General features: G+C 37.4%; 1 protein-coding gene across 1 annotated transcript; it reads right to left on the minus strand.

Annotated features, from left to right (window-relative positions):
* Positions 1 to 1,126: 1,126 nt before the first annotated feature.
* Positions 1,127 to 9,091, minus strand: LOC121243231. The gene is made up of 3 exons (XM_041141322.1): positions 8,756 to 9,091; positions 2,464 to 3,011; positions 1,127 to 1,495 (listed from the first exon to the last, which is right to left on the minus strand). Exons 1-3 carry the CDS (start codon positions 8,915 to 8,917, stop codon positions 1,411 to 1,413), a joined length of 795 nt encoding a protein of 264 aa, XP_040997256.1. The 5' UTR covers positions 8,918 to 9,091; the 3' UTR covers positions 1,127 to 1,410.
* Positions 9,092 to 17,108: the final 8,017 nt, after the last annotated feature.

Consider the following 17,108-nt stretch of genomic DNA (forward strand, 5'->3'; position numbering starts at 1 on the left):
GAACATTCTGGGGGACTTGCTATCATCTTACAAAATTTCCAATTTAATAGCCAATGCTTTAGTTTAATTTTTTCATTCTACATAAACATGTTGATAATTAGGTGAGTTTTCTGGGTCTAAATTTATTTGAAAAAAATGGAAGGGGTGATATTAATCGATATGCTATCTTTCCGTTCTTTGTTTGAGGTTGCATGTCTTAAGAAAACATTCTGAAAGAGTCTCAATGGTTTAGAAGGCAGCAAGTCCAAACTGGCAGTGAATGGTTATGGTGTGCGACTCTTTGGCATTGCCAGCTTCAGCAGCTTTTAGAGCAGTATTCATTCTTGCCTAATCTTTTTTTTGTTTTTCTTTTATTTTATGTCGGAAAATCTCTCCAAGGCAAGGCCCTTCCGATCCACCCCTACAGAGTAAACTTCAATCCCGTGCACCGTACCCTTGGAAGTTTCCCTACACGAAACTAGTTAAATCGCTAACTTTTCACCAGGAAATGTGGCCCCAAATGATTGCTTACACTCATGAGTTGTTGAACCTTAGACCTTGAAGGGAGTGATATCCTAAGACTAAGGCCTTCACCACTTGGGCCAACCCCTTGGGGTTAAGTTCTTGCCTAGTCTTAAGTCCAGCCAAACTCACATTCAATTTTCTATCACTCTTGCATAGTGTGGAGTGTGAACAATATGTCGGCCTTTTCTCTCGGGGTTAAGCTGATCTGACTGTAGGGGCTTCTGGCTTCTTTACCGGAGATTAAACAGACGCAGCCAAACAAGAAACAGCTGCAAGTCTTCTATCAGCATTTCATTGGCAAACTATGGGTACTGCCCTTGGCAATAGATCAGTATCATATGATAATCGACTAAGAAAGTATCGAATATATTTTGGAGGGGCAAGATATGCGTTTGGGAGTATGGGAGGCAATACATGTTGCAAAGAAATTATATGTTTTTACATTATCAGGGATTTTTTGAGCAGATGCATTGCCAAATTCTGTTGCAATGGATGCATCCATTGTCGAAGCTAAGTGATTGAGATTAAATTAAAAAAATAGATCAACTGCTGGAGAAAATGCAATGATTAGACAATCATGCACAAGAAAAATACCATAAAACACAATAAAAGCAGCTATAGCTACAAACTAGACACAAAATCTATCATCTCAAAGATTTCACGGTCAATGTTTTTTTTAACAGAAGTCTAAAAGGCAAAATATGTAGCCATTGAAGAGGTATGAAGCAATCTCATAATAGATGATAAGAACAAACCAGCAAGATGGCATTCACTACCTTAAATAACACCCGAAGGCATTTCTATAATTAAGGCAACTCTAGCAGAAATAAAATGGAGATTCACTGCAGCTTAGTGGGCAGTAGCAATATGTCTCGTACTTGTGTAGACAAAATATCTTGCAGATTTTCAAGCAACGTTAGCATTATAAACTTGGTTCTTGTCTGTAAGTAGAGGAGAGCGAAGAAGGGAGTCCTCAACCCTGGCAGTTCCCCTAAAGAATGAACAAGTTCTTTTCAGTGAATCCAGTTTCAAATGAGGTCCATAAAGACAGGCTTGGTAGACTCCAAAACCAGATGAATGAGTCAAAATTTGGTAAGTAGCAACAATTCAAACGGTATAAATCAGAAGATTCAAAATTATTATATTTAAAAGCATATACTCTGCTCTCCAAGCGAGCTTGTGCTTCTATTGCATCAATGTAAATAAATAAATATACAAAAGAAAAGTTCTTAAGCTCATTGTTTCACAAACTATTTTAACATCAAAACATATTGTAATCATTTTAACCAACAAAAATGCTTCAGTGACAGCTTTTCAACTCTGATATTTTTGGTAACTATTACCAGAACATTTGCCACAAATCAAGAGTGGTACTTCAAAACTCCTGGCATAGTTGACAACCATTTTTAAGCAATCTAATGCCCAAGGGCCAAGATAATCTCTTCAAATATACTTTTCAGTGGGAATTTTTTATCTTGCTGTCTTCTTTAAGGGAAAAAGAAGACAGCTTTTCAATTCCGACATATGGGTCATCATTACCAGAACATTTTGCCACAAGAGCAAGAGTAGTACTTCGAAATTCCTGGCATAGTTAGCAACCATTTTCAAGCAAATCTAATGCCCAATATAATCTTCAAAATTTACTTTTCAGTAGGAATATTTTCCCTACCGTCTTCCTTCATTAAGGGAAAACACCATATCATTTACTTGGCATTTAATATGTAGCATAAGACTAATACTTCCAATTCAATTAACCATATCAGTATCCATCCCAATCATACAAATGACCGATGCTGTCCTGGTCTAGGGGTATCGCTTTTGACAGGGCTTTTTCGCTATTGTGAGAACCAAAAAGAAAAATACTACGAATAATTTAGTTTTGTGCTTGCAAACAATGGACTTGCAAAGACTCAATATTGTAACCAAATATAGTATGATATAGCATTCCACAGTACTTACGTAGATTGATGAACTGATTCCACATCATTGGCATTTACGTCCTCCATGAACTTTTGAATCTGTAGTGTAAAACAGCCAGTGGTGTCCAAAAAATAGAGAATAAATGGCATTATGCAGCAACACACGAACATGGGTACAGGTCCAAAGATCCAGAGAAAGAGAGGGAATGACACATAATATGCTCGCAACCCAAGCGACCACAACAAGCTTCCCCTGTTCAAGTTTCTTGCAACATACTCAATAGAATCCTTTTTATCTTTCAATGCAGGCGCCGTAACCATGAAGCTAACGTGGGAAAGATATCTAACTGATTGCATACAACAAAGAAAGGCAACAAGGAAGCACACCAAAATAGAGAAGTACTTGACTGAGAAGATAGTCTCACTGGTATAAGCTGATTTTGATGCTGCGCCAGGACTATTCAATGTGGTGCTCACAACAACACTTATCAGTGAACAGAGTGTGATTGCTACAGTTGCCAAGAGTGTAGATGCCATAATGTTGTTACGAATTGTTTGAACTGCCAAAACTCCATTCTTCATGGGATCCTGAAAATTATGCAGTGAGTTTTGTTCTCAGGTATTGCCCATTCATTAGGTGTTAACATCAGTCACAAATTTTATTAGGACCGCTATGTAGATACTAGAGGCCAGAAAGTTTTCGATGACAATGATTTTCCAATGGAAATTTAATCAACTTGTCAGGAATCATAAAAAGTATCGTCAATATTATGCCACAATCATAAGCACCAAACCAGAACCAATTAATGAATGAAATGAATAATAATGTGTATAATGTAACACGAGTTAAGATAAGTCCATAGCTTCTATTTAGTTCCTCTCCAGTTCCCAAGCATATCCAACCATTCTCAAATAGCCAACCAATTGAACATCTGTAGGCCAACCACATCTAAAATGACCTGTTACAGTGCTGGTGCCTTAACTCTAGTATAGTAATTGCTATCTAGTGATATGGTACGAAATGCAAGGAAAAATTCAGTCAAATCCCTTCGTTTGACATGGTTGAAGATCTATAACAATAATTTCCTCCACATCCCTTTATTTTCCATTGATGAAAAAGTGCAAAAATAATGTCTTTCCAGTTAAAACCCCCACCTTAATCTCTTGGCATCTCATAATTTAACAGAATTATATTTTCAGTCAGTTGTTGTCTCCGTTCTTCCCTTAACCATGCAAATGATTTTGCTTATGAAAATGCCAGGCATATATATCAACCTGAATCCAAGCAATGCACCACAGAAACATAAAGTGAAGAATTCCACCTCAGTCAATCCACTAGAACCTTCAGGAATTTTCTCATGACTGCAAATCTGTTAATTCTTACAGCTGTTGTAACCACCTTTGATTCCATTTTTCTTCTATATTCTTATTGCCTTTACATGTAACCATGTGCCTATATAAAAGGATGAATGATACTGAATATAGATATACAAAACATTTGCAGAACATTATGTCTTTCTTTTCAATTTTCCCTGCTGTCACATGGTATCAGAGCTGCTGACTAGTAGTCTCTTGATCCTTCTTTCATTCTCACCATGGCTACAGAACCAGCGAGTCTCACCACTCCTTCTGCCTCCATTTCCCCTTCTTTCTCTCATATAGTCACCATCAAATTGAATCCTGATAATTACCTCCTTTGGAAGGTTCAGATATCTGCCTATCTAAGAGGACAGGATTTTTTTTCCTTTGTTGACAGAACACAGACAGTTCCTCCAATAAACCTTCCCACAGATTCGGATTCCACCATAAAAACTAATCCTGCTTACCTCTCTTGGCAAAAAACAGATCAATTAATTCTTAGTATTTTACTTTCTTCTCTTACAAAATCAGTTTTTGGTCATGTTGTTTCAGCAAGAACCTCAAGGGAGCTATGGCTTGCACTCAAATCAATGTTCAACTCACACTCTCAAGCAAAAGAGTTTCAAGTCAGATTTCAACTCACAAATTTATCCCGTGGAGAGCAACCCATTTCAGAATTCTTTAGTAAAGTTAGGATGTTAGCCGACACCCTTGCAACAACTGGTAGTCCATTGTCTGATAAAGAATACGTGACCTATCTTCTCAATGGTCTTGGACCCTCTTATGAGTCATTTGTTACCTCAATCACAACAAGAACTGAGCCAATAACCTCCCATGAACTTTATCATCTCCTGCTTATTCATCTGTTAATTTGAGCACAAGAAATCCACGTGACCAACGGGGGAGAGGCTCTTATCCCGGAAACAGGTATGGCCGTGGTCAAACACGATCCTTCAACAACCGTGGTCATTCTTCCTCTTTCCAAACCTTCCCAAGCAACCCAAAACCAAATCGACCTACCTGCCAAGTCTGTCTTAAACCAAGTCATACTGCTCTCCAATGCCACTATCGATTTGACCATGCTTACCAATATGAACCACCATGCTTCTTCTTAGCCAACTACACCTCTCCTTCCGTGGCTCTACCATACCCGATTCCACCTGGTAACCTAAGTCGGCAGCCACCCACCATATCACCCATGATCTATCCCAACTCAACCTCTTATTGGAATCATATTCTGGAAATGAACAAATTCGAGTCGGCAATGGGGCTGGGTTACCTATCAATAACATCGGTGATTCCTCCTTCATCTCTAATCTTTCTTCCTTTCGTCTTCATAATTTACTTCATGTACCTGCTATTACAAAAAACCTTGTCTCAGTTTCTCAATTTTGTACTGAAAATTCTTGCTTCTTTGAATTTCATTACGATCATTTCTTGGTTAAGGACAAGTCGACCGGGAGGCTCCTCGTCAGTGGTCCAACCTGTGATGGAGTCTATCAGTTCCCTCCTCCTTTATTCTCCTCCCTCTCAACGGCTTCTCTTGGTGAACGAATCACTCTCAATCAGTGGCACAGAAGACTTGGCCATCCTTCTCTTGATTTGGTCTCCAAACCTTGCACTCCAACCATTTGCCTTATTTCCCCACTGTCTTTAATTTTACATATCCTGACTGTCCATTAGCAAAGGCACGGCAGTTGCCCTTTTCTTCAAGTTCCATTAGTACTAGCACGCCTTTAGAGTTAATTTGGGCTGATATATGGGGCCCAGCTCCTCTTATGTCAAGAAATGGATTTAAATACTATGTCTATTGTTGATCACTTCACCAGATTTTCTTGGATATTCCCTCTCAAATACAAATCCGATGTTTTACAAATTTCACCTCATTCATTAATTTTGCTGAAAGATTTTTTAGCACTAAAATCATCTCTCTACAAACTAGTGCCAGAGGCGAATTTTGTCCTCTCACATCACTTTGCAAAAATCTTGGCATCATTCATCGTTTCTCATGTCCTCACACCCATCAACAAAATGGGCTCATTGAACGCAAACACCAAGATATTGTAGAAATTGGGCTCACTCTTCTAGCCCAGGCCTCTCTTCCCCTCTCTTTCTGGGATGATGTTTTTGAAACTACTACATACTTAATCAATTTGCTTCCCACACCAGTCCTTCACAACAAATCTCCATATTTCATGGTTCATCACAAACCACCAGATTATTCCTTTTTAAAAAATTTTGGCTGTGAATGTTGGCCGAATTTAAGACCCTACAATCGTCACAAATTGAATTTTCGGTCCACTTCGTGTCTCTTTCTTGGGTATAGTTCTTCCCACAAAGGCTACAAATGCCTTGATCTTAAAACCAATCGGCTTTACATCTCAAGAGATGTTTTTTTTGGCTGCACACAATTTTCCATACAAAAACACCATGCCCACTTCTACTCATTCTCAGCCCAACAACCCCATTGTCTCACTATCGTGCTTTCCTGCTTCCATATTAGGCCCACCACCCCCTTCAAATTCGTCCAGTCCCTTACATTCCAACTTACCCAGCCCACTACCCGTTAACTCATATGTCCCATCTTCTCTACAATTAACTCCAACCGGCTCAACTCAGTTCAATCAGCCCATCCTTCCTTCTGCTTCCTCTTCTACTTCTCCTTCACTGACGCACCCATCTTCCCCTTCCATTCCAATCAATCTCTCCCTTGCTTTCAACCTTCACCATGTTTAATTCCCCCCAGATCACTGATCATCACACGATCTCAGACTAACTCCTCTCGCCCTCGTGTTCTCACCAATGGGACCATTCCCTATCCACCTCGCCGATGCCTCCTTTCCACTGCAACCGTACCTGATGAACCTTCCTCCTTTACCCTAGCCTCCAAATTTTCAGAATGGCGTGAAGCCATGACCAGAGAGTATGATGCCCTTGTTCAAACCCAAACCCGATCCCTTGTTCCCCTACACATGCCTCTAATATTGTTGGTTGCAGGTGGGTGTTCCGAACTAAATTACATTCAGATGACTCAATTGAAAGGAGGGAAGCTAGGCTGGTTGCCAAGGGCTTCCACCAACAGCCTGAAGTTGACTACACAGAAACGTTCAGCCCTGTCGTTAAGCCCACCACCATTCGGTTAGTACTCTCCATTGCTATTGCTCAAAATTGGTCCCTAAGGCAGATAGATATACAAAATGTCTTCCTTCATGGATGGCTCAATGAAACCTTTTCATGCAACAACCTCCTAGCTTTGTTGATCCCGAACACCCAAATTATGTATGTAAGCTCCACAAGGTCATCTATGGCTTAAAAGAGGCCCCTTGTGCCTGGTTTTCAGAGCTAAGCTGTTAGCTCCTTAGCTACGGCTTCTCAGCCTCCAAAGGGGACCCCTCTTTGTTTAGTTTTCAAAAAGAAGAGTTATGCATGTTTACATTAGTCTACGTTGATGACATGGTAATTACTTCATCCTCTTCTACTACCATTGATAAGTTTCTCTGTGATCTAAGCCAAGCCTTTCCAGTTAAAGATTTAGGATGCCTTTCATATTTTCTTGGATTGGAACTTGATTATATGACTGATGGAATGTTGCTTTCACAAACAAAATACATTTCTAATATTCTTAGAAAAACAAATATGATTGATGCCAATCCTATCTCCTCTCCTATGTCTGCTTCCATTAAGCTTTCAAAGTTTGATTCTCCATCTTTTGACATGCCTACATTATTTCGAAGTGTTGTTGGAAGTCTCCAGTACCTATCATTAACTAGACCTAACATTTCCTTCGATGAAAATAAGGTTTGTCAATTTATGCATGATCCTAAAGTCACTCATTGGACTGCAGTAAAAAGAATTTTGAAATATTTAAAAGTTTCCATCAGTCATGGTCTATTCTTTGCAAAACAATTTGGTTTTACTCTTAATGCCTACTTGGATGCTGACTGGGCTGGCTGTCCACATGATAAATACTCTACAGGAGGCTTTTGCATTTTTCTGGGTCATCACCTAATATCATGGAGCTCTTGAAAACAGCACACAGTAGCAAGATCAAGCACTGAGCCTGAGTAAAAATCTCTAGCCAATACCACTACTGAACTTATTTGGTTAAAAACTCTAATCAAAGAACTTGGCTTCTCTCTTTCTCATCCACCAGTTCTATGGTGTGACAACATGGGAGCAACATACCTTACTGCTAATCTTGTCTATCACTCCTGTACTAAACACATGGATATAGACTTTCATTTTGTACGAGACAGGGTAGCTGCCAAGACTCTTCAAGTGTCTTTTTGCAGTAGCAAAGACCAATTGGCCTATGTCTTCACTAAGCCCCTTGTTGCTGATAGATTTTCTACTTTGGATGAGTCTCACTGTGTTTGACACCCCATTGGACTCGAGGGGGCATATCAACCTCACCACAGAAAAATAAAGTGAAGAATTCCCCTCAGTCAATCCACTAGAACCTTCAGGAATATTCCCATGACTGGCAAATCTGTTATTTTTTACAGCTGTTGTAACCACCTTTGATTCCATTTTTCTTCTGTATTCTTATTGCCTTTACATGTAACCATGTGCCTATATAAAGGGACGAATGATACTGAATATAGATATACAAAACAATTGCAGAACATTATGTCTTTCTTTTCAATTTTCTCTGCTCTCACAAGATATTGCGTTATACTTTCTTTTGGTGACTGCAAAATTATGGTGACCCAATATGGCTAAAAGTCATTGCTAATGTCCAAAGGTGACAACGGAAATAAAGCATTTAGCTTTTTGCCAAAACAAAAAAGAATAAAGCATTTAAACTGTTTGAAATCAGACTTGGGGAATTTTCTTGTATCCTATAAATAACTCCCAAAGATGTTCAAAATACGTATTCAGTTTTCATGTGAATCTAGCAGCAGTTTCATGGTCAGAACCATAAATTACACACGCACAGACAGCGAGAGAGAAAAAGGGGAGAGAGCACTAACATTCATGATGGAGAAGATCCATGCTTGCCTACACTCGGCATTGATGCCAATGACAGTTCGCCTGGGATTATACAGTATAGTGACGAAAAGCCAGACATGGTATACTCCCATCAGCAGCAGACCCGAGGGCACCAGTACATAGTCCAGGGACCGCTCCTCCATATTCTCTCGATCTCAACCACCCAATCCCACTTCAGTATCCCTCTGTATCTTCTCTCTCTTTTTCTCCAACATCTCCCTCTCTCTCTCTCTCTCTCTCTCTATCTCTCCAAAGCAAGAAACAAACAAAAGAGATAAAAACAGGCCGTTGAACCACCGGCTGGACACTTGCTGAGACAAATTAACCTCTCGTACTCTGCTATGTATAAACTTGTGGGAAAATTTATAAAAACTGATAATATCACATCCTTAAAACTATCCAAAATTAATACTTTGCAACAATCTTTCAAATTCGACCATCAATATTGTGTTATGTTTATATGTTACTTAGTTTTTTTTATCTATCTTAACGGGCAAAAATAAATGAGAATGCAAAATATCATTTTTTTGATAGCTTAAAGAGTGAAATTATTAATTTTAATAGTTCGTGATGAAAAGTAGAAAATCCTAATTATTTATAGACACAAAATAGATTTTTCCCAAGACCAGACTTTATATCCTTGCCTATGAATCTTCAAATGAGTAAAATGAGAAATATATTTGCAATTTTAAACAATGCAAGTCCTGCATAAACTCTTAGAAATGATAGTTATAGTTACGAGTACGTAATCGAAGTGTAGTCATTTTAAAAAAATAAATAAATACAGGATTTATATAAAAAAAATAATTTTTAAATATTAGATTTCACTCTTTTTCAAAACGATTGATACTTGCATACTCTATGATTGTATGTAATGTTAGGACAACTGTATCTAACAGTTTTTAGATCTAAAGTATATAACCTTTTGGCTATTGGATTCTCATACTCTCAAACATCGCTTGTAGGAAAAAATTAAAAATAGTTTACACGTAATGTATCAAAGACTCGCATTTATTTCTTTGGGGTAAGTAAAGACTCGCATTTCTTTTGGACTAATAATATATTTACAAAGTTGTATGCAAAATTAGGAACTTAAATAAAAATTAGTATTTTAAAAAATTGAGGTTATGACATTAGTTGATATTAAAATAAATAAAAATTTTATGTACAGTTATTTTTATATATTTATTATGTATTTTACTAATATAATTGATTACATAATTTTTTTTAATATAAAATAACAACTTTACCCGTTGAAATGTGCAAATGGTACGAAATTATTACTCTCTGTAGAACCATTGGTTTCTTCCTGTCGGTCCGTTGTGGGTGGATCACATAGGGGAAAGTTATTATTTTTTATTTATAAAAATATTTTATAAAAATAAATTTATAAATTAATATTACTATATATAACGCAATAGATTGCAAAACTCATTTTATCATAAAATATATATAACATATCACATCTAATCACGTTAATTTATAAATCTTACTTTTGTAAAATTTATGTGAATTTAGAATTTATATTTTTTTAAAAAAATTGTAACCTTAAGTACTTGTCTTTTGGCAATAATTTTAGAGATTTCTCCGTGCACTCCAATAAATAATTTCTAAAAAAAAAATTGCATCACTATTTGTCTTTTGGCAACACGTTTTGAGATTGTTTTATTCTGAATTATTTTATTCAACATAAGTTTTCATAAAAAAAAAGTCATCTATATGTCAGTCTCTTTTACAAATTGAGCATATTAAATACAGTTTTAGAATATTCAAGTCACAGTTATTCCATTTGAAAAAAAGCAAAATCCACTATTAAAAGAAAAATTATATGAATCTTAAATTTATTCCCTTTTTTTAATAAAAAATGCGCATAAATTATATATTCTAAGATTGTAAATATCATTTATCTTATATATTTAACGAAAGGTAAAGGTAAATATGACTTTAAATAAGGTCACTTACCATGTATAATTTTGGCTATGCTAGAATCCCTTTTGAAATTAAAATCAAAAGCAAAACTAAAATACTTTTCAAAAAAAAAAAGCAAAACTAAAATAAATCAAAGCAAAATAATGTAATATTTTTAAGGAAAAGAGTAAAATTGCTTCTTTGCTTTCAACCCTCCCACGTGCAAGACTAGGTGGGTAGTGAGGGGACCCCAATCAGTGCAATCACCATACCCCGTTTGTAGTCGAGTTGCAAGGTGGCCCCTTCTAACGAGTGATGTGAAATTATTTATTTTAAAAGTTTAAATTTAATAAAATAAATAAACTTTATTATTTATTTTAAAGAAATGATATTTACAGTTATAAAGCGCGTAAACGTTATGTACTATTTTTAGAAAAAATAAACAAATATGAGAGTCACATGAAAAAATTAATTATTTAATAATTGACCTCACTATTTTTCAAAAGAAGTGCGCGGCTTGCACAATCTATAACTATATCTAAAATCACTTATTTTCAAAACGACCCACTATCCAATAACAAAGAATCTTCCATGCAAAGCTATTTGTTGGAGGAAAATTTGTACAAATGGGAGAGAAATGATATTTGCAATCATAAAGTACGCAAATGTCTGCAATCATTTTGAAAAAGAGTAAGGTTTACTATTAAAAAATTAATTTTTTTCATGTGAATTTTATATTTACTCACTTTTTTAAAAATGATTACGTGACAAAAGAGATTCTACAAAAGTAAACCAATAAAGTGACATGATTTGATGTGATATGTTAAATTATAAAATTATTTTTACTATAAAATAGATCTAACATATCATATAAATTGACGTTAGTTTGTAAATTTATTTTTATGAGATTTTTTTATTACTGTAATATTTCTCATTAAGTGAAATTTTAATTGATTCATAATAGTTTACTCATAGAGTAACAAATTTGATCAAAGTTGAAAGTACGTTGAATAAAAAGTTCGGAGAATAGAGTATATGAATTGTCCAAAAGAAGACAAATCAATGAAACTGTTTTAATATTTAACCAATAAATTTTACAAAACTGCTATGTACAGTCGACCCATGCAAACGGTGCGTAAACGGCTGACATGACATAATGCCACGCCATCTGATATTTATTATAAAAAAAATGAAAAACTAAACAAAATTCTATTTTGTAAGGAAATGGATTCCCGCTTTGGTGCTCTGGTTAAAAGCTTCCATCGATCTCGTCTTCGGCTTGCTTCGTGATGTTGTTTCTCTCATATCATTTACTTGCATGGTGTTGTGGTCTTCAAATGGATCTGTGCTCACCCATTCGACACCGTCGTCTTCCTCGTGTGGGTCTTCGGCTTCAAATCAGCAAGACGCCATTGCAATCTGCCCAATCCTTTAGTACCCTTTTCATTCATTCTTGTAGTCATTATGTATTTTCATACATTAAACGTTCAGTCATTTCTTTCAGTTCAATCCTTTCTTTTCAGTTTATTTCAGCTCTATCTTTCATTTAACAATTCATTCATGGAAAATGTCATTTAAAAACATGGACTTAAATATCGTCTTTCATGGCATCCATAAAACATTGGTTCATGACATCCTTAAAACATAGTTCATAGGGACCTTTTAAAACATCATATTTTCTTCGCGTCATTCAAAGCATCAGTTAAAGCATCATGCATCAACCTCAACATTTCTTTTCGTGAAAAATACATACAATAGATACTGCGTATAGTCATCCATTCACATGCGTACAATTAATACTTTTGGGTGCGTAAAAAGGGGCTGCGAAGGAGGGCCGTACATTCGTATACCTTTGAACACCTATACTTAACATATTTTTCGTAAAATATATTTCGTGCTGTTTCGTAAGGCATCGTAAAGTAAAAGTATTTCATTTTCGTTTTCATTTCATATATTTTAGAAAACTCTAGAAGAGTATGAACATAATACTTACTTAAACTCCATGCTACTTTCATATCATGTAGTTCGTTCATGTGCGTGTCAAATAGCAACCTGCATGCATACACATAACCTTGACGTCATTCTCTATCTAATGTATAAGCAACTAAACTTAAAAGACATAAACTACAATTCACTTAGAACACTCTCCTTCTATCCCGTACTCTTACGTGCCTTTTACTATGTTAAAACCTTCAAGATCCACTTATGGTCACTACATCTTCCAAACTCAAGGTCTTACCTCAAGTGCCCATCCACTAAAGTAAAATCATGATTCACCTTAGAATTAAGACACTAAGACTTTCATCTTACTCTTCCTATTGACCACATTTCGATGCATGATTCGGACCAACGGAGTCACGCATCCCAATCCTAGATAATACACCCGTCACTACCTTCATGCATCTGAGCTCACACTAAATCCTCATTCTCATCCATACACGTTACACGACTCTAAGCCGACTCTAAGACTTAAGCACCGTATGCCTGTGTTTAGAACAGACTACCCCTTATATATGGTGAATCCGTCCGGAACACGTGTCTCGCCAGATTACACATATACCTTACCCCTCCATCACCTAAGACCAACATATAACACGTTGACCTTACCCCTCCATCACCTAAGACCAACATATAACACGTTGATCACATGCTCATAGGGACAAGTGCCATACTCCGATACCAATCTTCTCTTAACTCGGTTAGCATGACTCTTCATTCTACCCGTCCTTTTTGATAGTTCATTCTAACACTTAACACAACAATACTCTATTCACAACTATGCCTTACGTCACGTCATATAGCTCGAGACTACTCCCAAGCTACACCGTGACTATGTCACGTCACCTGACATCCCGCTACGTCATTTCTACGCTAACTCCTAACTTATCGTGAGTACGGTCCCTCACGTACTCTTGTCACATCGTGACATTTCGTCACGTTCTTATTACGTCATTCTTACACTAACTCCTCACCCATCACAAGCACGACTGCCAGTAACCATGTCACTTTGTGACATTCACCAGTCATGCTTCCGCTACGCACTCTTACACTTGTTCTGCCACTTCATACATACTCTTAGCCATAAGTCAATCACGGTGACACTTGTCACCTTAGACTACATGCCACATCATAGCTACTTCGGGACACTGTTCCATAGTTCTCGACACTACTCACCACATTCTATGCCCATCAACCACACAACTATCCTTAGCTCTGCGACACGCCACACGGTGTGTCACTTCACCTCATGGAGTACTCTCCACGTGTACTCCCTCCATACACGCTACGACCCATCACCACTATGGCATACCCGCCATGTGGTGCATCACTTTACCACATGGAGTACACTCCATTCACACACTCCACGCCTCACAAAGTACACTCCACGTGTACTCTTCCCATTCCACCTTATACCAGGAGGTATATTTTACATATACTCTCCTTATTCCACACTACGCCACAAGAGTACACTTTACGTTTACTCTCTTCCCAATCCACACGACGCCACATCATCACTACAGCACATACTTCACAACCACACTTCACAGCACAATCCACAACACTACACATTATACAACACAGCTATGTCCAACACTTCACTACATGGCACATCACAATTACTAACAGCACAGTCCACAACCTAACCAACGAACTAACATAAATAACGAGGGATAGAGGGTTATACCATCGTCGGGGTTGACCCGTGCATTGTTCACTGACCGTCATAGGCTGATGACGTTAGAAGGGTCATACGTGGCAGCTAACCCACGTACAATGGCGGTTTGGGTCCTTAAAGATGGCTACGGGTGTAGATCTATGCATAGGAGGGTTGGGTCGTGGTCCTGGGGTGGCGGTCTTGTGGTGGTGCCGATGTGGCACACGTCAGAGATACGGTGGCTCATGGAGGCGTTTAGGCTGTGGGTCTCAAGGCATTGAAAATAGAGGAGGTAGCTTGGGTGGTCGTGGCTAGCCATGGAAGGGCTCAGGAAGTTGCTAGTGGAGCTATGGTGGCGAGGTGGAGGCGGCACCACGGCGGATCTAGTTGTGAGGTGGAAGGAGAGTCCATGAGAGAGTGAGAGAGAGTGGGGGAGCTAGGTGGCTCTACTGGACATGGGGGTGGCTAGGAGAGGTCGTCGGTGGGAGGGGAAGCCTTTGATGGTGGTGCGGTGGTCGTGGGAGGCGGAGCTCAGCCGTGGGTATGGAGAACCCATGTGTTGGAGGAGCTCCGTGCGGCTGAGGAAAGAGCTACCTACTTCGGGTCAAACGGAGGAGGAAGGAGGAGGTCAGGGGGAGCCCATGGTGGTGCTCGGTGGTCGTGGTTGGCCATGTACGACGGCGCAGGGAAGAGATAATGGGTGAAACCCATTTCGGTTGGGGCTACCGTAGGAGGAGAGAGAGGGTTGCATGGGGTTCACCGGTGGTGGGAAGATGCTCGCCGGCATGAGGAGAAGACATTGGCGGTGATGGTGAGACTGGACGGCGTGCGACGGCATTGGGTTGGAGGAGAAGAGAATCGAGTGAGAGGGAGGGGGTTTTCGTCGGGCTCAAGGGGCGAGGGAGGAGAGAGAGAGAGAAGGGAAAAGTGAGGGAGAAAGAGAGAGTGTCTGGGTTTTAATCCTAACCCTTTATCTTGGGATCTTCAAAACGATCAAACGGTAGAGGATTAAAACACTGATTTAAAAATGCGTAAACATTAACTTAATTAAAAGCACTGAGAGTAATTATGGTAGAATATTATTTAAACTAAACTTTAGTTTATAAATTAATATTTATTCATCATTAATAAAATGATGAAGTCTTATTTAATATCTTTAGAAGAATAAAACCATTTAATTAATTAGATTTTTCAATATAATTAAAATCTCATAATATTTTAAATAATTGAAATCTTTTTAATAATTGATATTAAAAATGATTTCTGAAAATTATAATATTTTTGAAGATTTTCAAAAATATTATAATTGTCTTATTTAAAATCAAGTTTAGTTCAATAACATTAGAAATACCCCGTATAAATATTTTTAATACATTTAAAACATTGGGCATACTTTAGAAATCACATAATATCTTTAGAAACACGTTATTGAGGTTTGGCACACATAACAAGGCTCGCAGTAGAATTTGTTTACATCAGAAGGAAGGAGCGGGCTGCTACATTCTCTCCTCCTTAAATAAATTTCGTTCTCAGAATTTGCTTAACGTCAGAAAGAAGGAGCAGGGTGTTACACATATAGTAATGTCATTTTTTCTAATCAAACAACATTTCATTAACATAAAGAAATCAAGATACATGAGAATGAGGTGTGGCATCCCAGCAAACACCCAATTACAATAAACACAGTGCAAAAGTAAAAAATATATCAACTTTTGAGATCAAAAACTTAATCCCCACCCATTCCCTACGAAGAGAGAGCCGTCTTAAATGATGGTTTTTTTTTTACAGTTTGCACAGCTATGCAAACTGTGTTTCCACCGTTAGAGACGATAGATGTTGGTGGTGCATTGCAGTTTATTGTCCTAAAATGTTCACAAAAGAGACTCCACCACTCTCTTTTCTTCTTGTTCTTGATTTTGACTTAACCTAAGAACAATCTTCTCCAAATCTTTAAAACGAGTTTCTTCAGCCATAGCTTCTCCAAAAAGGGAAAAAAAAATCCAATTTCTCAATTGCTCTAATGCCACTTGTTACTAGCTTTCTAGGAATTCAAGAAAGAAAAACAACCAAGAACAAGAACACACAATTTGATCTTCGAGGATCAGAACCTCCAAGAATGAAAATATTATTACTTTTTTGAATGAGTTCCTCTTTACGGAGTTTTCCTTTATACAATGCGATTTCAGTTAATCTTGTTACAAAATAAGGGTAAAGTGGTAAAATAACTTCATTAAGTGGGGACAATTTTGACAATACTCTATAAAATATATTAAACAATTCAATTAATCCTAAAATAATAATAATATTAAAAAATAATATTCTAATAATATTTTATTTAATTCATTTAAAATCCTCTCATCTCACTATACTTATGACAGTGTCCAATGGAAGCGATGGAAATAAAATAAAATTTAGTTTGGTTGTAGCTTGAAAATAAAATTCCAACTTTATCAACAAAAATCATCAAATGCACGTACTTCTACCATTATAGTTAGGTGACAATTCTAGTAGCACTTCTCTTTGAGAGAAAATGACTTTCATTAAAGCCTCTTCCATAAAAGTAGTAATAGATAATTATCGTGACACTTCACGTGCATGTGGTAGTGAGATGGGGTGGGATAAATCTAAAAAATCTTGGAGGCTGGCAAAACAACTGGTACGACACGTATATCCTTCTAATGCAATTTTATGCGATGGATGCGCGAGACAAGCTGTGCATGAGGATCACACACCGAGATTTTCGCTATGATTCCATTTTGTACTAGTAGATC

This window comes from Juglans microcarpa x Juglans regia, chromosome 8D (assembly GCF_004785595.1).
Source record: "Juglans microcarpa x Juglans regia isolate MS1-56 chromosome 8D, Jm3101_v1.0, whole genome shotgun sequence".
In the NCBI taxonomy this organism is placed as follows: domain Eukaryota; kingdom Viridiplantae; phylum Streptophyta; class Magnoliopsida; order Fagales; family Juglandaceae; genus Juglans; species Juglans microcarpa x Juglans regia.

Bases quoted from the DNA above. Each gene is read 5' to 3' on its own strand.
- LOC121243231 (XM_041141322.1), bottom strand. From the start codon at position 8,917: ATGGAGGAGCGGTCCCTGGACTATGTACTGGTGCCCTCGGGTCTGCTG. The intron at 3,012-8,755 runs GTTAGTGCTCTC...CATAATTTTCAG, and splicing joins GGATCTTCTCCATCATGAAT to GATCCCATGAAGAATGGAGT. The intron at 1,496-2,463 runs GTAAGTACTGTG...TTCATTCTTTAG, and splicing joins GAATCAGTTCATCAATCTAC to GGGAACTGCCAGGGTTGAGG.